This window comes from Epinephelus lanceolatus, chromosome 22 (assembly GCF_041903045.1).
Source record: "Epinephelus lanceolatus isolate andai-2023 chromosome 22, ASM4190304v1, whole genome shotgun sequence".
In the NCBI taxonomy this organism is placed as follows: domain Eukaryota; kingdom Metazoa; phylum Chordata; class Actinopteri; order Perciformes; family Serranidae; genus Epinephelus; species Epinephelus lanceolatus.
The window spans coordinates 33,013,665-33,034,938 of record NC_135755.1 but is presented as its reverse complement, the minus strand read 5'-3'; the positions used below and the strand labels follow the sequence as shown (position 1 = coordinate 33,034,938).

The 21,274-nt window shown below is 39.9% G+C and overlaps 1 protein-coding gene across 2 annotated transcripts in view; it reads right to left on the bottom strand.

Annotated features, from left to right (window-relative positions):
• lrch4 (leucine-rich repeats and calponin homology (CH) domain containing 4) overlaps positions 1 to 21,274 on the bottom strand; it is an 83,620-nt gene that overhangs the window by 37,854 nt on the left and 24,492 nt on the right. For both annotated transcript variants that reach the window (XM_033609125.2, XM_033609126.2), the window contains exon 2: positions 1,409 to 1,553. In XM_033609125.2, coding sequence (XP_033465016.2) covers positions 1,409 to 1,553 — 145 coding nt within the window. The remainder of the gene's footprint in view (positions 1 to 1,408; positions 1,554 to 21,274) is intronic.

Genomic DNA, 21,274 nt, shown 5'->3' with positions numbered 1-21,274 from the left:
GCAAATTTAAGTTTTGTTTAAGTTGTTTAAGTTTGTGAAAGCCTGAGCTTTATTTATGTTGTTATTATGATAGTTACACACACACCTACTATCCATACAACAATGTATAAAATAGACCAAAAAGTTAAGTATCAGGTGGTGTAAGTAGCAGGTGAAGCTGAATTACTGTATGCAATTTTGGGCAATAAAAATGTGGGGGGTTTTTTCAAAAAGGAAATCAATTAGCTATTCATTTAATAAACTTGTCTTACTTTCTCTGTTATATATTTGCCATCGCTCTAACCATGCCCTAATAATCGATAGCTGCAGCCCTACTTCCTGGTTAAACCTCCTGGTTCGACCTACTGTGCTTATCACAGTTGTGTGCAAACAGTTTTCCTGTGCAGTGTAAGATAATTACAAACAGTTTGGGTGCACTAACTTTCAGCTTTTCCAAATAAAGTCATATACATTATATTATATTAGTCATTCCTAACCACCACACCGCAGACTGCTTCAGACCACCAAACTAGACTACAGGGCCAGGATGAAACAATATAATGCAGCTAAAAAATGCTGAATAATAAATTCCATAACTTTATAGGCTATTATTGGTTCTTTTTATGTTAATTACCCTTAACTCGGTGCAGTCTGCTGCGTTTTTCCTCATCCTTCCCCGTCCCGCTCTCCAAACAACACAGATTTTTAACATAAGTGCTTTAGGATCAGTACTTGATAAAAACCAGTTCATCATCACCACTTCAACATTCAGGAGAATGTGATCTATGTAAGGAAACCACCTGAATGTTGCTGAGACACCGATCTGTTTAGTTTCGGTTTAGATTTGTTTTTATGCTTGCCCACTTTTTACTCTCTCTTTGCCATTTTCTCACACAGTATAAACCTTGTTGGGTGTTTGGACGATAAATACAGAGCAATCAGGCCTGAAATGAAACATACTACATGGTATGTGAACAAGCATGTGAAGCCACAAACAGACCACATGTCTGACTTTTTTTCTCACAGTGCATAATACACACACCGTCACCAAACAATGCTGTTAATATGAAAACAGCCTGTGCTGCTAAGAAGGTTGGGAATACCTAGTTTGGACCATCTGTTGAAGTAATCTTGTCATGTTCCAAGTTCACAGCGATTACTTTGAATAAGAAATGAATATGATGTTCTCGTCACTGATAAATATGGTAGCCAACATTATATAAACAGAACACAGCCCTAACAATGGCAAATGATTCTTTATCAGAGTTGATGAGGAGACATGAGGAGATGATCCATGAGTGTTTGACAATGCTAGTTTAGGTGTGTCGGGGCCTTTCAGAAAAGGGCCTGTCTAACTTTGAACAGACACAGACAGACCACAATATAATGAGATGAACAGACCTGGATTGTGTGTATGGCGTTGAGTTACCTGAGGTTGAGGTAGGTGAGGGCCTGGAGGTTGCCCAGGTTGGAGGACAGTGAACGCATCCCATTGTGGTAAAGGCTCAGAGTCTCCAGAGAGATGAACTGACACAGCTCCTCCGGCAGCTCACACAGGCGGTTCTTAGACAGATCTGACAACACACAAAATGACCAAACATTAGACTGGTCCATCAGACTTTCCCCAGTATTCATACTGCTACCACACAGAGTAAAGGAAGACATGTGCCAGTGGGAACAAAGCAGCAACCTCCATGGCTGAAAAATGAAGGCCCAGTTGTGTGCCTCTGTGCACCAGTCATGTTTCTCTTACAGTTTACATCCATGTCTATGTAAACATGGATGCTTCACACACATCTTACCCCTGGCACCACAGAGGATCTATACAATCAGCACAGTTTCAAGGTGGACAGCCAAGATTAGTGTCATCAATTCACTATCAGACCAAATCTCCCCTCCTGTTCCTGAGTTATGACGCTGAATAATGGCCAGAAAAGGCTTTTTGTAGAACATTATGATGTAACAGTGAAGTTGACTCTGACCTTTTGGATATAAAATGTCATCACTTCATCATTTTATCCTATAAGACATTTATGTGAAATTTTGTCAATATAGGCTCAAGAATTCTTGGCCAAAAACATGTTTTGTGAGGTCACACTGATCTTAACCTTTCACCGTCAACCACCAAGTCCTGATTATTTTATTCTTCAGTCCAAGTGAATGGAAATGCCCAATTAGAAGAAATTCGTTCTGGTGGTATTGCGTTCACAAAAATCAGAGACGGACAACCTGAAAACATAATTCTTCTGGCCACAGCTATCTCTGGTGCAGAGGCGTAAAAACGACAAAGAATGGAGCTTGACGGAATCAAAAAGAAACGTTTCCAAACCAAGAAAAAAGACTTGGGTAAGCAGATGTGGGTAAAGAATAAGGTAAGAAAGGGGTTACTGAGTTAATAGTGTTCTTCATAGTTCTAAAGAATTCACAACATACAGATTAGAAAGAAACCGGTCAAAATCGAAGCAGCAGAGGCTGAGATATCCTGACTTTTATTCCCAACCACAGGTCAAGCAGAATCCTACAATTCCCAGAATACCACTTGATACAATCTTTTGTTACTATACTCTGCTCCCAGCATGTAATGTGAGCTTTCTGTGATAATCTTTTAGTCTCCAGGCCTAAACAGAGATTTTAACCCCGATGACATCAATCAACTTTATACTCTGGTTTTCTATTCTGTGTCCTTGTGCCATATTACAGCGTCCACACTGTTTTCACAAACCACCAGCGAAACACTGAACAAACAGCTCCGAGCAGAGAACCCACACTGCTCTGACAGAATCTTGGCAAGGCCAACACTTCTCCACTTCTGACCCAACTGGGTGAGCATTTCCAAAAGTAGCTGCTATCGGCTGCTTCCTGTTTTCTGTTTGCAGACTTACTGTATGTAGGCCATTCTCATCCATCGTCAAGGATACATCAACACCAGTCAGTTAAGATGAACCTTTCCTGACAGATCATGGCCCAGATGTACAATTTCAAAACTTTCTCAATACTGTCTCAATATAAGTGAAAATGAACCAGTAACTATTTTGCTTGTTTAAGTAAAAATATTAAACAATGTCAGTGTTTACTGCTGTTTTTTGCATTGCAAATGGGATAGTTGGTTAGATAAAACAAACTATATTAAAAGATCAACTCTGGAAAATAATGATGGTCGGTTTATTTTCTGCCATTTAAAACAGCAGAAAATTAAAAATAATTAAATGAAAATAATCATGAGTTACCCCTAAATAATTCTCTATCTTGAGAAACTGTTATTGTCAATTCTGGTTGTAACAAAGTCATAAATTACTTATGACCCAGTGAAATTACAAAAGAAACAACATATTTTCAAAGTTGTAATCCTGTGACCCTCCATTACTAATGTCTTCAAGGGCTGTTTACATAAATCCATACTTTCAAATGGATTTAAGCCAACATTCTATACGATGATAGACAGCTTTATATAGCTTGTGGTTTGCAGTAGCTAGCAGAGTGACACAGCACATGTTTGGATACCAGCTGATGATAACTTTGTTTGTATTTCTCATAGAGTGGTTGTGGTCTAACTGATCAGTTTCTTGTCGTCCTCCACCACCTGATTTAACAATGCTCAATATACAAGACTACCTCCTCCTCCATTTGACCAAATTCCTCTTGAAAATAATACCCCACCCACAGATCAGATCAAGATGTTCTAACTGCCACTTCACATGGAGTTTAACGCCTGAAAACAATCTGATTCAGCTTGATTACAATCGTCACTTTCCACCATCTTCTCTATTCTCTTTCTCCTTATGTTCTCTCCTCTCTCCCTCAAAAATCTTCTACCTTCCGAGCATTGCCTCTTCTTCCCAAACCTCCCCCCATCCTAATGATAGTATCACTGGGTGTGCTCAGTATTGACCCTGTCATCCACATATCCTCTTCTCTGTATCACTTAAACTCTAAGTCAGGCTGCGTGCGGGATAAAAGAAATGTGAGCGTGTGGCAGACACAATAAAGCATCGATAGATAGTCTATAGAGCGGCAATGATTCCAAAAGGCACCATTAGCACCAAGCTTTCACTGGCAGCAGCATGAGACAGAAGTCTGTCAATGGCAGACAGCCCAATGGCTGTTTATTGATTGCTGTTGGAAGCAGCAGGGGAGGAGGAGGAGGAGGTGGAGGAGGAGAAGGAGGAGGCGGCACTTCCTCTCTTTGTTAGGTCTTCTATAGAGGCTTTTATTTTGGAAGACTCAAACCGAAAATTCAGGCAGAAAAAAAAACATAAATCTGTGAATTTTGTTACAGTCAGATGGGCTGATAAGAGTGGGACATGGTCCATTCAGTACTATTCAGTGATATGATAAACATCATGAATCTCATTGTTCAAATGTGTATTGTACAGTTAAATGAGCATTAATGGTTTTTCTATTTAGGGCAGAGTTTTCGCTTCCCATTGCATTTTAAGTGTTCTTTCTTTCTCTTCATGATTTCTCTTTATATCAAGATTTGCAAAGGATTCACAAAGCTTGATTTAAGGCTTTCCTTTGGTTATAGAGTCTCAATTGTGAAAATTTGCGACTTTTCTTTGTGTTATGTAACATTTAAATAAATATTTTTGAGTGTTAGACTGTTAGTTTGACACAGAAGTATTCTCAAGTATTTCAGGGGATTGAAACGGGCATTTTTCACTATTTTTTTTGACATTTTAATACCAAACATTTATTCAAAGAAACAAGTTTCCCCCTAATCAAGTAACAGATAAACTACTGAGCAATAAGCCAACCATGGTAAGTACTTTTGTTGGATGAGATAGTGTCCCAGAAATAATTGCGAAGAATGGCATTATTGTCATTTTGAGACCATTTTATGGCACTGATATAATGATAATATGATAGCATAATAATGTGTACCCCCAAAGAGCATGAACTTTTAATTGTTAAGAATATTCATAAATTGGAAATGGAATATAAGAAAAAATTCAAAGTGTTTTTTAAAAAAATATTAAGCTAACATTTTTTACAAGAAAGTATGCTTATAAAAATAAATTGTAGTACACTATTACTCACATAGAGATGAACTTCTGCCAATAAAAACAAAACCAAGTGATGCCTCTTGTGACTAATAGACAAGCTGTGATGGGCGGCCTGGATTTACGGAGCGGAGGATGAAGTTGTTGGAGGGTACAACTACAAATCACAGACTTTTTGGCTTGTCGCCAGGTGTCTGAAATCTAACCACTATCAGGACCGTGTCTCGTCAATTTCAAAATAACAGCTGCAGGCTACCAATAAGCTACACTGTGTCGTCTTTGAAGAGTTGTTTTATTTTTCTTCAGACTTGTGCAAGTAGACAAAAAAGCAGGAGAATCGCTGCAGCCAAGTCTTATAATGGTCGACAAAACCCTGCTGTTTATTCTGGCATCATGCTGGCTAAAATATTGGGGACTTTAGGTAAGTAAACATGTACATAAACACAACAGGCAATATCTAGGTCAGCAAAATGATTAAGATCAAGTCCACATATAGTACGATAATTATCACGTCGGGCCTACTGACAAATTCAACAACCAAAATAAAGAAAAAAGACAGCAAAAGCAACCTATTTCTGATCTCTTAAAAAAGCTAATAACTGTGAATGGACAGAATAGGAAAGGGGACACAATTAAAATAAAGGAAATGAGATCTTACTGTGTTTAATAAAGCGGAGAGATATGTCCTTTACTACTAAGCTATGTTCTACACTAATATAAAAATGAGTAAAGAAATCAGACCAAGTGTTTCATTTAAAGGACCATTTCACATGCCCTTTATTAATACAGCCGCATGGCTCAATGTGTGCTGAGAGAGAGAGCGTGTGTGTGTGTGTGTGTGTGTGAGTGAGAGAGTGTTTTCTGTACATAGTAAATGTGAGAGTGACTAGATACTGTACAGTAGCTTGAAAGCCTGATCTCTCCCCATCTTCACTGTCCCATAGCTGGAGGGGAGCAGTCTGAACAATAGATGGGGGTGGACCACGTGTGTGTGTGTGTGCCCACTCTGGGGGATGGAGAGCTTGTCTAGCCTCCGTATTCGTTGTTGCAAAAGACAACCAGATAACTGGGAGCTCCAGTTTGGTTTAAAAGGAAGTGATGGTTTGGAACTCAAGTCTTGGCTGCACAGCACACATTTTAATGCTATACTGGCAAGCACCTTGCAATGACTTCATTCACTCCTTAACCATAACCCGTATCTCAAACATATCCAGGCTCTTATCTTAACCTTAAACCCATGCAAGACTACAGAAATGGCACAAATTTTTGCCATATTAAGTACAAAATTAGAATGCAAACAAAGCCACACTGACTCTCTCTGAGCATCATGGGAAAAGCATGTGCTGTGGAATGGGCACTGGCCTGCCATGGGTTCACACAGCAGGACACTGGCTTTAAACTGACATTCTCTGTGGTTCAGAGCCAACTCCGTCAGCTCAACAAAGCTGTATGAGGAGGAGGAGGAGGAGAGCCAACATGTCACGGTGACAAGAAGTAAGATCTTTCCGCTTAAAGAGCTGACTCACACTGGCCCTTGGATTTTGTTTCCAGATTGTCTACATCCAGCTGAGACAGTTCACAGCTGGCATTACAGTGTGTGTCCATTTGTGAGTGGACTTGTTTTCTATGCTCTGGGATTTGGCTTCCCTGCCTGGTGCAAACAGAAAGCCTTATATCCAAACAGCTGTGATGGACGATTGTGGCTAACTACTGCTACATTTACACCTACTGCCCAAACTGCCCCCTCCCCCCGCCCCACATTTTGGAGCCCCTAAAAAAAGGAGACTGTGATAAAAGGCTGCTGACCCCGTTTTAGTTTGAACATCCTGGGGTTGCGTTTTAATCTGGATGGGCAGAAACAGAGAGCTTCGGAAACCATGATGTAGACACCAACAATCTCTTCCCAGTTCGGTCTTATCAGTCACAACATGTCAAGCCAAAACATAAGTAGACCTACATACCTTTTGTTGGGTTAACTTTACTCCATTTGCTTTAGCATGGCTTTCTCCAGCGATGGAAAATACTCCTAGTATCACTCTATTATGTTACTGAATTTGATTTGTAGGACTCCCTATCTGTTTTCCACCACCTTGACCCCCTTATATTCATGTGTCACTTTCAGTAACAATTCCATCTCATCCTTGGTACATGCAAAGAAATCTCTGGTCTTACTTTTCACCATCTCCGTAGTATTTTCTGTGGCTAAGCAACCAAGCACAGAGTAGACAATCTGCTTCCTGTTTATGCCGCTGCACGCATGCTCACTGCACATAATAGTCATGTGCTTCTAGGTGTGTTAGTATGAACTGAGACTATTTGTTAGTGCGGATGTAGCCTGTGGCTTTTTACCTCACCTTAGGTACACACTTCAAAGACTAGTTTGATGTATAGTTAAATTAGCTGCACATAAGTGCCTATACGCTTTTGGCTTCAATGGTTTAATGACAAATGAAAAGGTTTTCAATAAAAATGTGTCTGTACCAAGCAGCATGTTAAAATGTGCATGGGCACAGCCTGGAACAAAAAACGGTTTTGGTTTCTATAGCCACCATAACAACTGTATGGGGGATGAATATTTATATAACTCACCCATTTAAATATTATCAAAGCCTAAAGTTATGCATAATTTGAGTGACAGGTGGGAGCTGTCTGTTGACAAGTCGCTACCATGGCAACAAGGTTAAGGTTAGGTAAAGTAACCATGGCATAACCCCTGATTCAATGAGAATAGGCGTCGCTGTACATATCTTTACTTCGGTCAACATTTTGGTAGTCTAAAAAAGTCTTGTTCAGCATTTGGTTGTGCTTAAAGACTCTCCAAGGGATCGAATATTCATATTTTCCCAGTATGTACATTTTGTTTTAATGGTTTTAAGTCTGTTTTTTGCTAGCGAAAAAATTAGCATTACAATTATAACAGTTACCCATGGCTGTAAATGCACTGTCTCAATCAAGCTCACAGCTCATTAGGGCTAGCACCACCCACTTGTCCAAATATGGTCACTTCTGGCACCAAAAATCCTAGGTAACGATGGCCAAAAATGCCAAACTCGAGGCTTCAAAACATGAGTCCACGAACCAATGGGTGACATCACGGTGGCTATGTCCATTATTTTATACTGTCGATGGTCTGTACCCATCAAACTTTCCAGAAAAAGAACTGAGCAAGAGAGTTCATTCTTGTTTTTGAAAATAGAAGCTTGACAAAAAAAACTGAACTCAAGGCCCATTTACTAGATTTTTCTGGTGCTTTTAACAAATTCCTGTGATGAAAAAGTGAGTGGGAAGTGCCAATGGACCTAAAGTTAGGTTTTGCTAGTAAACAGGAAAACAAAATCTCAGTTGACCCGACTGAACTTTGTAGGCAGGATTAAAAATGGGTAAGTTATATTCCTATATAACTACCACAGAAAATGGCCGCACAAATGGTGACATGCAAAGATGAGACTGACATAGGTGTAGGTTGGTGTAAGCTGACTTAAGAAATAACAGCTATTAAGGTAATACAGTATCTTCAGTCATCTTCAAAAGTAACCCCTACCACAGCCTTCATGTTAAATGAAAATGACGTTAATGGAAAGAGTTTATCAATGAACGTGAACATGATGTGAAGCCAGATGATTGAAGTGGTATATGACCATATCCATTTTGTGACATTTAAAATGCAACAAACAAAAATACCACGCACAGTGACAGATCACCGAACAGTATTTTTCAGGGCTCCCCCCAAAAAGTCAATGATTGGAGTAATCAGGCAGGCTGTGAACTTTAAAGACTCAGTCTTGTCTCAAGATGACCTCACCACAAAACCAACTGCGTTAGAAGTAGAGAGGGGTGATGAAAACGACAGGCCGCACGAGGCAGGAAAGCATGACTTGTGTCTACTGGTGCTGACTGAACTACTTTTGAACCAGATGTTAGTACATACAGTTGTGCTCATAAGTTTACATACCCTGGCAGAATTTATGATTTTTTGGCCATTTTTCAAAGAATATGAATGATAACAAAAAAACTTTTCTTTCACTCATGGTTAGTGGTTGGGTGAAGCCATTTATTATCAAACAACTGTGTTTACTCTTTTTAAATCATAATGACAACAGAAACTACCCAAATGACCCTGATCAAAAGTTTACATACCCCACTTCTTAATACCGTGTATTGCCCCCTTTAACATCAATGACAGCTTGAAGTCTTTTGTGGTAGTTGTGGATGAGGCTCTTTATTTTCTCAGATGGTAAAGCTGCCCATTCTTCTTGGCAAAAAGCCTCCAGTTCCTGTAAATTCTTGGGCTGTCTTGCATGAACTGCACGTTTGAGATCTCCCCAGAGTGGCTCAATGATATTGAGGTCAGGAGACTGAGATGGCCACTCCAGAACCTTCACTTTATTCTGCTGTAGCCAATGACAGGTCGACTTGGCCTTGTGTTTTGGATCGTTGTCATGTTGGAACGTCCAAGTACGTCCCATGCGCAGCTTCCGGGCTGATGAGAGCAAATTTTCCTCCAGTATTTTCTGATAACATGCAGCATTCATCCTGCCATCAATTTTGACCAAGTTTCCCGTGCCTTTGTAGCTCACACATCCCCAAAACATCAGCGATCCACCTCCATGTTTCACAGTAGGAATGGTGTACCTTTCATCATAGGCCTTGTTGACTCCTCTCCAAATGTAACGTTTATGGTTGTGGCCAAAAAGTTCAATTTTGGTCTCATCACTCCAAATGACTTTGTTCCAGAAGTTTTGAGGCTTGTCTCTGTGCTGTTTGGCATATTGTAAGCGGGATGCTTTGTGGCATTTGCGTAGTAATGGCTTTCTTCTGGCGACTCGACCATGCAGCCCATTCTTCTTCAAGTGCCTCCTTATTGTGCATCTTGAAACAGCCACACCTCTTTTTTCCAGAGAGTCCTGTATTTCAGCTGAAGTTATTTGTGGGTTTTTCTTTGCATCCCGAACAATTTTCCTGGAAGTTGTGGCTGAAATTTTTGTTGGTCTACCTGACCGTGGTTTGGTTTCAACAGAATCCCTCATTTTCCACTTCTTAATTAGAGTTTGAACACTGCTGATTGGCATTCTCAATTCCTTGGATATCTTTTTATATCCCTTTCCTGTTTTATACAGTTCAATTACCTTTTCCCGCAGATCCTTTGACAATTCTTTTGCTTTCCCCATGACTCAGAATCCGGAAACGTCAGTGCAGCACTGGATGAAAGATGCAAGGGTCTGTCAGGAGCCCAGAAACTCACTGACCTTTTATACACACACACTGATTACAAGCAAACAGATCACAGGTGAGGATCGTTACCTTTAGTAGCCATTCAAACCCATTTGTGTCAGCTTGTGTGCATGTTATCAGGCCAAAATCTCCAGGGTATGTAAACTTTTGATCAGGGTCATTTGGGTAGTTTCTGTTGTCATTATGATTTAAAAAGAGTAAACACAGTTGTTTGAAAATAAATGGCTTCACCCAACCACTAACCATGAGTGGAAAAAAATGTTTTTCTCTTATCATTCATGTTCTCTGAAAAATGGCCAAAAAATCACAAATTCTGCCAGGGTATGTAAACTTATGAGCACAACTGTACATCTTTACTTCGAACATGCACACAGACTATATTTGGGCAGAGGACTGAATAATAGGCGATGTACTGAAGAAAAGACATCAGTAAGAATGTTGAATGTTTATCAAATGTAAAAAATAAGAAAAACCATTCGCTATTTCAATGTATGCTGGTTGGATCCACACATGGGCCCTCTTTGACAGCTAATAGAAAACACCTGCTATGAAATCACTGATGTGGTGTTGCCAGAAGTGCAACATGCTTAAAAAGTTTCAACCCACACAGCAATACAACAGCAGACGCCTGCAGTCTGTTGAAGTGCGTATTTGTTGGAACTGTATACAACTTGGAACTAGGTTTAAAGGCGCTACATGCAAAAATCATTATTTTGAAAGTGATTGAGACATCAACAAAGGCCATGCTCAAGGCAACAGTAGTAATGGTCAGACCAACTCTGACTAAATGGTTCTGCTTACAATTTAAAAACTGCACAATCCATGATAAATAACATTCTTCTTTTGACTTCCCAACTCTGCCTTTTTGCAATATTATTAAGTGTAACCACCACCGCCTACTGACAATATAGTTTTGTCTTAATAACACTTGAGAGCATTTAAGTGTGGTATTGACCTTGGACACAGGTTTGACAAAACAATCCAGACTTACAGTCCACTTAGTAGTTTTTCCCAGATCTTTCACCTCTTTCACACAGTCTTCATCAGCAGGGGGAGTTTGCTCAGTTGTCATTAAGTTGGACCTTTTGACAAAAAGTGCTATGGACAAAATATTAACAGCTTCTGAGCCTGTATTAGTGATGGGCATTTTAAATCATTTCCATATTTAAGAGTATATGAGTAAAAACTGTCACGGTGAAGTTGACATTTGTGTTAAGTTTTGTCATGGTTGGTGAATAAATGCTTGAGTTATAGTTTTATGAGGTCACAATTACCTTGACCTGTGACACCAAAATCAAACCAGTTTATTGTTGAGTCAAAGTGGACGTTTGTAATATTTGTAGATATTGCATTAACAAGAATGAGACAGATGCAAGGTCACAGTAACCTTGGCCTTTGATCACCATTCTACAGTAATCAGATCATCATCGAGTTTAAGTGGACATTTGTGCCAAATTTTGAAAAGATTCCGTTCTTGCGATATTGCAGTCACAAGAATGGGACAAACGGACAAACGGATTGATGGACAACCCGAAAACGTAATGCCTCTGGCTATAGAACGGAGTCCAAAATAAAGACCCAAGTGAAAATGCAAGTAGGGGTTAGGGTTAGCGTACCTTTCTGTGCTGCAGAGACTGTAGAGATTAGACTACATAGGACATTTATTTAGTTTATTTTGCGAAGCGCGGCGCACTGACATTCTCGCCCGAGCTGGAGCACATCCGTTCACATTGGGCATTTCTCCACGCCAGTCGACAAGCGGTTCTGCTCCCAGCTGTTGTCTCCGTCACCCGGCTTGACACATTCGCTCGCGGCTCGCCGCTCGCGCAGAAAACAGACCAGACACCGAAACGATCACTGCAGGGCGCGAGCCAACCACGGAGCTGCGCAGCGCCGCCGGTGTGGATGACACAATCGGTTAACATGGGCGCGAAAGGAAACTGGCCTCACTTCTCGGCGCTTTGAGGCTATTCGCAGTGCTTCCGTGGGCAGTGTGGCCCTGGCGTTATGGTCCCTCGCCGCCTCCTGTGTGCCTCGCTCTCAAATGACTGTGCATACTTGTTGTAGACTTGTGATACGCAAGCTTTGCCTCACAGAGTTTGCACTGCACCTCATTTTCGTTTATTTTGTCTAAGTTGTTCCACACGTAACTTTTTGATGACTGTAGTAGTCTCATGTTTCTCCTGTTTGTAGAAGAGCATCAAACTAGCTGGTAGCCCATCTCACACCGCTGTAGCAATCCTATACTGCCCTCGCGCGGTTAGGAGCTGAATTGCATGTCAAATAAAGGGGGGGAATAAGACGGCGAATAGTAATAGTCGCATTAAAAAATTGATTTTTCAAAAATAAAACGACTATTCGAAATTCAAAAATCGTGACCCATCCCTATTACAAACCTCACTCTTAATACCTGGTTGCCATTATGCCTGTAACTTTAGATTAAGTGACGCCTGACTGAAAACGCTGAACATTATCTGAGGCAGCAAAACATCACAATATCATTTGTGCCACATGGATCCGTGCAGATACTCAGAAATAGCAGATAACCTAGAATGCATGTTTTTTTACAAAGCAAAAAACAAAACAAAACAGCAATTACTTTGTATGTTGATCATATACTGACATCCAAATCAAGTATTCGAGTACTCATGCCCATCTCTAGCTTGTATTGATCATTTCAAACTTGACAACACAAAATGGGTCCCTCTGTAATTCATGCTGAAACATTTTGCAGTGTATGTTAATGAAATTAGCTATCAGGAAGTAAGCTGTTGCCTAACAAAGCAATTCCAGTACAACAATCTATGTCAACAGATCTATGTCCATGACTGAGTGAATTTGCGGATGAAGACCATGTGATATGCATTAAAAGCTCAAAAAAAAAAAAAAATTGTCTCGTCAAATTAAAACTATTTTTAAAACAGAATGCTTATGTGGTTAAAAACATCACACCTCACTGGATGATTGTGTCAAATTTGGGGAAATGAGGAAAGGTGAGATATCTCATTCATTACAACGAGATAGACACAAGGTCACAGTGACTTGCTCTGACCTGTGATCTAATCAGTGCATTGTTGATCTAATCAGTTCACTGTTGAAGTGTGAACGTTTGCGCCAAATTTGAGGAAATTTTCATTAAGATGTTTTGAAATTACTGCGTTGATAAGACAGGGACAGATGGACAACCCAAAAACATAATGCCTCCAGCCACAGCTATTGCTGGCATGAAATGAAGGGAAAACAAATATCACACTGGCAACAAAGCAATTCTAGTGAAGCAGTGTACACTGTTTCACACTGCAACAGATCCATCATCATGACTGAGCAAACTCAATCTGCTGATAAAGACCAAGTGATGTTGATGAAAGTTCCAGAAAAGGCAAGTGAATGGACCTCGAGTTGGGGTTATTTAGTAAAAAAAAAAAACTTACTTAAAAAGAGAAATGTTATTATGTGGTTAAAAACATCACACCTCTTGTAAAGACAGTTTAAGGTCTAACCTTAAATTAAGTTGGCACCCTTTCCACACTTTGGAACAAAGGGAAGGTTTATAAACTGCAACTATGAGAGTAGGTCATGCAGCCTAAAACAGTGTGGCAGGATTTCAAAGGATCAGTAGAATGAGGCGGATTGGCTTGCCAGAGCACAGCACTGTGTCTAATTACAGGTCAGGATGTGATGGAGGAGGATCCACTTCAAACACTTACATCACTGCTGACCCGTTGACCTCTACAACTACACTCTGGTAAGCAGTACTTTTGTAAAGTCTCTTAGGAAAACGCCATCTGGGCATTAATGCAGGCTGGCAAATTCATTGTAAAAACAAGGGAAAAACAGGCAACAACAGTCTCATTGCATAACGTGGGGCCTCACTCAGGAACTGTTCAACACACTGACATAATCAGACAAGCCTTTACTCTGCTGTTCCAAAGTCTCACTTCATTTTGAAACTACTCGCACAATACAGTTTCACAAGACTTCAAAGGTTTATGGATTCTTTGCGTTCTACTCTTCCAGTTGGACTTGATGTAGGAGGATAGCTTAGCACTTGTTTTGCTTGGGATTTCTCTCCAATGATCACACAGAAATTATTTTCCATTCTAAAAGGAGGTGTTCAAAAAGTCTTCAAGTCTTCAATAGAAGTCAACAGCACTTACATTCCTGCACAAACTGCTGTGTACTGTCAATTAACACACTAATCTGTTTGCAAATCTTATTACCCTTTCAAGTCACAAGACATGCAAAGTGTCAGTACCATAAGAAGCTACAGTCTTCCTCACGTCATGTCATGCCACCTGACTGTTACGTGTCTCTCAGGGACAGTACAGACACTTAACTAATCAAGCTCTTGTTGCTATGGTGAAAACCAGGTGTTGACTGTGATTGGGTGTGGTCTGGTGCATCAACAGCTTAATGCAGAAGACAAAGTCACTGAGCTAGAAATGACTTCACTGACACATTTTGGTGCTCGTCGAGATATGCTAATAATCAAGCTGTGCTCAGAAATCTGAGCAAACATACTATCTGAATTCACCTGTCACTGCTCAGTCTTGCTTTCATCAGTCTCAAGGCATCACTAGGTTTTAAGGATGTCCCCATCAAGGTTTTTGGACCCAATCAGAGTCATCTGATATTGGCTTTCTGCTGATGCCATTTTAATAAAATATATTTTGGAGGCAAAGAGGCTCAGTGCACACAGTAGAAAAAAAAATACATAGCAGCAGAAGATATGCAGTGTTGATTAAAAATTTATCTGGGACATTGAAAATAATGTGTTGCCCTCTGAATTTGACAAACCTTATTTTTCCCCAAGCTACATGACCCAAATACTGAAGGTCAAGGTTCATTAAAATGACGTCAATAAGCTTAAATTATAGATATGATATGAATGAAATTCTGCTGGTGTTGTTCAGACAACAGAAACACTCTCATAGCACAGACAGCGGGTGCAGAGAGCACTTTAACACATGAACAGCCAAGATGCAAAATTAGCATGTAAATGAGGGATTTTTAAATACGGTAAAAACCTGCACAAAATAGGCAACAGACTCAACTTGCATTGCCTAGACCAGAGGGGTGCACACTGCTGTGCTGTAGACAAGTATGCCTATTTTTACTGCTATGTCATGTTTGATGTTACACATATGCCAGAAAGGTACCCCAATTGGATCTGGGGCTGATAAATACCCATGACTACTGCCGAGTCATTTGTCCCAGGAATGACTGCCGACTGTAACCTTTCTTATCTAATGTACATATGTTTTTCTTACATGCATCGGTATATACCATGCATTTGTATATAATCTATATTATGTAACTTGTTGTCTTTTTGTGGGTTTTTGTATTTAACCAGGATAATAACGCCTGTCATGTGACCTGAGCCTATGTATTTAAATATTCTATCTTTATACACACAGCTAACTTTGGAGACAAGTATGAGTTTGAAACATCACTTGTGGATGTGCTAATAAATTGCATTTAAGGGGGCTACAGTATGCAAACTATATTTTGTATTGCTATCTATTATTGATCCAGCACCTGCCTTTAACAGCTTTTTGGATGTGTGAACAATAACTATGCTTGTCTTTGACTGTAACCTTTCCATGAAAGACAGAAGCGAGATGTTAGTGGGCATTAGTGGGGTTTTTTGTCCAGTGACAAAGGGGTTAAAGTTTCATTTTCATTTTCACCAAGTTACTCTCTGTATTGACATTTAGAATTGGCAGCTGATATGACCAGCCTGTGAAGCCAGTGAAAGAGCCATTCACCAGCTGAAAATGAAAAGCTGCAACCGTAATGTCTGTACAATGCTCTTTGCTAATAAGAAAGAGAGAGGAGAGATAAAAGGTTCCACCACATATGCAGTGAAATGTTTGCACTTAAGAGGGCTGTTGTAAAGAAGAGCGTCTTTGCAACAGCACCGAGGTAGACAAAACACAGTAAAAAGGGGATTCTTTTTAGCCGATACCAATCTGTTAGAAAAGGTCTGGAATAGCCTTGGCCCTGATCTTAGGATCAGCTCAGGACATCTCTGGGAGGCTACATAAAAGTGCTTGTTGCATTGTCAGACAGCATCACACTCTACCCACACCTTTCCAATGTGGGAGGCTGTGTTCAACTATTTCTGTAACTTTCCTGAAAACCAACAATCTAACAAGTAAGCCCATTTCACACAGCAACTGGCCAGTAGTGCAGAGGTGTGAAAGTGGGCAGAGTTTGAATTTCTCTGTTGTGCTCTCTTTTCTTTTCTTCACACAAGTTACCGGAGTATAATCAGCTTCTTTAACACAATCTAAAAGTTGTGAAAGTCCGCAGTGGAAAATTGGCTGTTTCCTGCAGGGCTGTTGCACTGAACTGTAAAATAGTTTGAGATGTTCCTGTTATTTTGTCCGTCTCCTGTGTTTCACTGTGTTTTGTCATGATTACCCAAGACATACTTTCAGAAATAACAAGCTATCAGGTTTCTGAATGGCGTACCTGCTTTAGGGTTGGGACGGCGTTCTAAGGAACATGATGAAGGCATTAAGAATCTGTATTTTTCCATGAAGGACAAAAGTCAGAAGAGACAGACCAGGTAAAAAGAGAACAGAACAGGAGAAAGACTAAGATAAAAAGAAGGACACAATAAATCCATGCAGGTCAATTCAAGCTTTTCTCCTTCAACCCTGGTAACCTCTCCTGAACACCCCAAAACACGCTTGGCTGCTTACAGCTGATTAAGCCGAACATGTTCTCACTTGCAGCTTCTAAAACTCCCTCTCTGCTATGATTTCACCAACACCTGGTTTACATGTCTGATTAGTTTGTGTTTATATGAGTTCATAAACTGTGCCCAATCTCATCTTGGTGTTGATGAAGTGCCAACAATTTCAAAAGCAGTAAGCTTGAAAATTGATTCCATGACACTCAGCCAACAAACATACACACTCACACCCCACTCAGCCCTCAGCATGACACTGAAATGTTAGAAAAGAGGGACCCTGGGCCTCCCTGTGTGTACAGAGGCGTGTTTGTGTGACTCTACTCATATCACATTCTGAAGAGGATAGGTGAGGTTTTTGTAGAAAAAAAAAGAAAAAGAAAAAAAAAGGTGCCAAGGGAGGGACGGAGTGAATGAGTAACAGGCAGATAATAGCAGCAGGAGAGCATGGACAAAGGAGCTGAGGAGCAGCCAGAAAGAGGAGGAGAAAAACAAAGAGGCCGACCAATGAGGATGCAAGACAACAAAACCCCCGGGAGGAGTGACTCAACAAAAAGGGGAGCTCATTGCTGGTGTAAATCCACCAGGCTGAAGGGACTGCTGGGGAAGACCTGTCTCTGCAAACCCAGAAATAACTGAGGCAGAGGGAGGTCACTATGAGTTGACCTCAAATACTGCTATTTACAAAGCCTCTCCAATGCTTTCTGGAGGATAACAGCTGGGATGATATGCTTATCAACCGTTTCATATCTATTACCATACCTGGGTGGCAACACAATTTATAATACAAATTTTAAATACTGCGATTCTACAAGTATTGTCATTTGATATAACATTTTTTTGCGATTTGCTTCAAACTAGACCATGACATAAAGTTCAGTCATACACTCCTAGAGACTGTCCATCAGGAGACATAACTTCAAAAACAATACACATCACATGTCAGTTAGTCTTTCTGTTATTTCAGCAGCATTGTATACTGCATAAAAAAGTGGTAAATACACTAATATCTGTTTTTATAGGCTTTTTTTTTTTTTTTTTTTCCTTTTTTATTTTATTCCAGTGAAGCAATTGCACTTGCTCTGTGAAATGTGCTATATTAAATAGGGATGTCCCGATCACATTTTTTTGCCCCCGAGTCCGAGTCCGAGTCATTTGATTTTGAGTATCTGCCGATACCGAGTCCCAATCCGATACTTTGGCAATGCAGTAAAATTTTTTACTGTAGATTAACTGTATCATCCCACTATTTTTCTGTTCTTTGTGCTCTACTAGGGATGTAACAATATCACAATCTCACAATATTACAATACTGTACCCCAATAACAAGCCCATGACATTTATTGCAGTATTGTAAGACATGTCATGATATCAAAACCTCACAAATGTCTCTTCCTGCTAGGAGACTATCTGCCGGGAGGAGAGCAAGCAGAAGCTCAGAAGATGGAGCTCACAGTAGTGGCTGAAGCGACTCAAATTCAGCCAGTGCAAACTCCAGCGCCGTGGTTCACAATGGGCTGGTTTTACTCCGTGTAACGGCAGCAACTGAAAATTTGCTGATCTGGCAGGGAGTTTGCGCTGAGCTGGTTGAATTCAAGGTGCTATTCAAGCAGCTTAAGGTCCGTGTCCTTAGACTGCACACTTGTGTCTGCTTTCTCCCTCCAGCTTTATTTTTCTTGAAATACATATGACATCACATCACTCGTAGATTACCACAATTAAAAGCAGCAATTTCTTTCCACTTCCTTATTTGAATTATACCAATTTAGGCATTTAAAAATGAGTTTAAAATTGCAAAAAAACAAAGTTAAAATCAAAAAAATATATGATATATCACTAATTTTTTCCCCCAATTATTTTCTACATTTTCATATTTATCTTTTTTCATATAAAGTATGTGTTTATCTAAATAAAGGCCGCTATTCAGATAAAGCCATAGCCATAGTCAAAAATGCAACCAATTACATTTTGGGTACTGCTGCTGGAAACCAGGTTTGTGAGAGCGCCACGACCAAACCAGACAGTAAAACTTCAGGCCCTAAGATCAAAACAAAGACACTAAAAAACTGAGAGAAACTGAAGAGTTTGTGATCATTTGTGTGTCTTGTTTGACCCTACAAGTGATCACATTAACATTAAACATAATTCTATTAATCATTAACATAAAAATATTGATTCACACACTTTAAAGGGGATGACTAGCTTTAAAAGATTGACATTTATGTAAAAAAGGTTGAGAAAAACAAATATCACATTTGCTTTCTAAAGATATGGAGTTTGTCTGACAGTGGTAGCTTTGTTTCACTGCTAAGATTCCATCAAATGTGGAAACCTGTCTGACCAATATGACATCTAGGGCAGAAGAAAGGACTCCATCCTGTCAAGTCACTTAGCTGGGGGTACATTCGAGATTTAACAGATTATTCAAAATTCATTATTGTTTCCCTTCATACAAAAAAATCAATGTGTAAATAAAACCATGCCCGTTTTGTTTCAAATCAGCATCCTCTGTTCAGCAGCCACGCCTTACCCTTACCCTGGCTTATTTCACAATGTTGCCACTGACAACACAAGTCTGTGTCTGCTGTAAGACAGGATGTGGCCTGTTTGATTCCTGGTACAGTGTCAGTTTCAGCGAGTCGACAGAAGCTTAACACCACAGCTTCGTTTGTACATGTGTGTGTGGGTGAGACTGTTGCATGACTAGGCGTGAGTGTGAGAATGGAAAACTCCATGTTGTGTAGTTGATGAAGTGATGGAGATGGAACTGGTGCTGAATACTATGAGTGAGTTAACATTCAAATCAGTGCGAGACATTTGGATGTTCACTCAGTCATCACTTTGTATAATATCTCGATGTAATTGTTACATTCTTGAGTGGCAGATTTTCCCAATCTAATCAAAAGATTTATTTTGTGTTGACATGGCTTACCCACACTCAGGTCAGAACAACCAATATCAACTTCATTTGAACACCGAGGTTATGTGTCACACACATCTTCAATCCAGCAGCACAGAAGATTTATACAATCAGCACAGCTTCAATGTAGACACCCAAGATTAGTGTCACCAATTCAGTATCTGACCAAATGTCTCCTCTTCTGTTTCTGAGATATGCAGTTAGGTAATGGCCAGAAATGTGCTTTTGCAAAGCATTATGATGTCACAGTGAAGTTCACCTTTGACCTGTTGGATATTAAATGTCATCACCATTATTTTGTCCTAATAGACCTTTGTGTGACACTTGGTCAGAAATTGTGTATGCACACTCGAGTTATGGCCAAAGACATGTTTTGAGAGGTCACAGTGACTATTCTGTTCATCTTTGACTCAAGGTGGATGTCTTAGGGAAACTTCCTCAGGGTGTTCTTTAAATATAACGTTCACAAGAATGGGATGGCTGCACCAAAATCTAATCAGTTCATTGTTAAGTCCAAGTGGACGTTCGTACCAAATTTGAGGAAATTCCCTCAAGGTGTTCTTGAGATATCTCATTCATGAGAATGGGACAGACATATGTATAGACAACCCAAAAACATAATGGCTCCAACCATGGCTATTGTTGGCACTGAAGCTTAAAAACACCCACGTTTGGGGGCAAAAAAGGACCTGGAATCTCTGCAATGATTTGCTAAAAAAACAGCAGGTTTTGTTGTTTGTTAAACTCGAACAGTAGTCTGCAGCTTGGCAGGGGTTTCACCTAAGTGATGTACCATCCACCAAACCCTCCACCTCCCACTGACAAAGTCAGCTCATATAGTACGTCATTTTTGAAATGTTGATATGAAACATGGAAAATAACATATTCATGGTTTGCAGAAACGTACGATACCAACATTTTCTTTTGATGTTGGAACATCTGGCCAGAGTATTTAAGGCACAAGGAATCAGCACAAACTATTCAACACCTTCAGATCTCGGCTGGTACACCCTGAAGACCAGACCCAGCCTAGCTCAGTACAAAGACCGTCAGCACAGGGGGATATGTTAGACTTTCTTTGTTATAATCAGAAAAGAAAAATCACTTTTCAATAGCTAAAATAATTTTTTTTTTTTTACATCACATTCAGTACACAAATGAAAATTGTGGTACTGGGAGAAGTTGTTCTCCTTTGCTATTTCTTGACAGAAAACTCCTGGGTGCAGTGATTGAGTGCACATGTTGTTGTGACTAAACCAAACCCAGGTGACTCAGCTAGATAACAAGACACAACATGTAAATACAATTGTTTTGGCTTTGTCAGAATGCAGTTCTTTTAGTTTTGGTGAAGCTACAATGGCAGATTACCCATCTTTTCTGGCAATCTTTGTGCTCAGCTTAACTAACCATGTCCAAGACCTAATGATGGTGGTTTTAATAGCA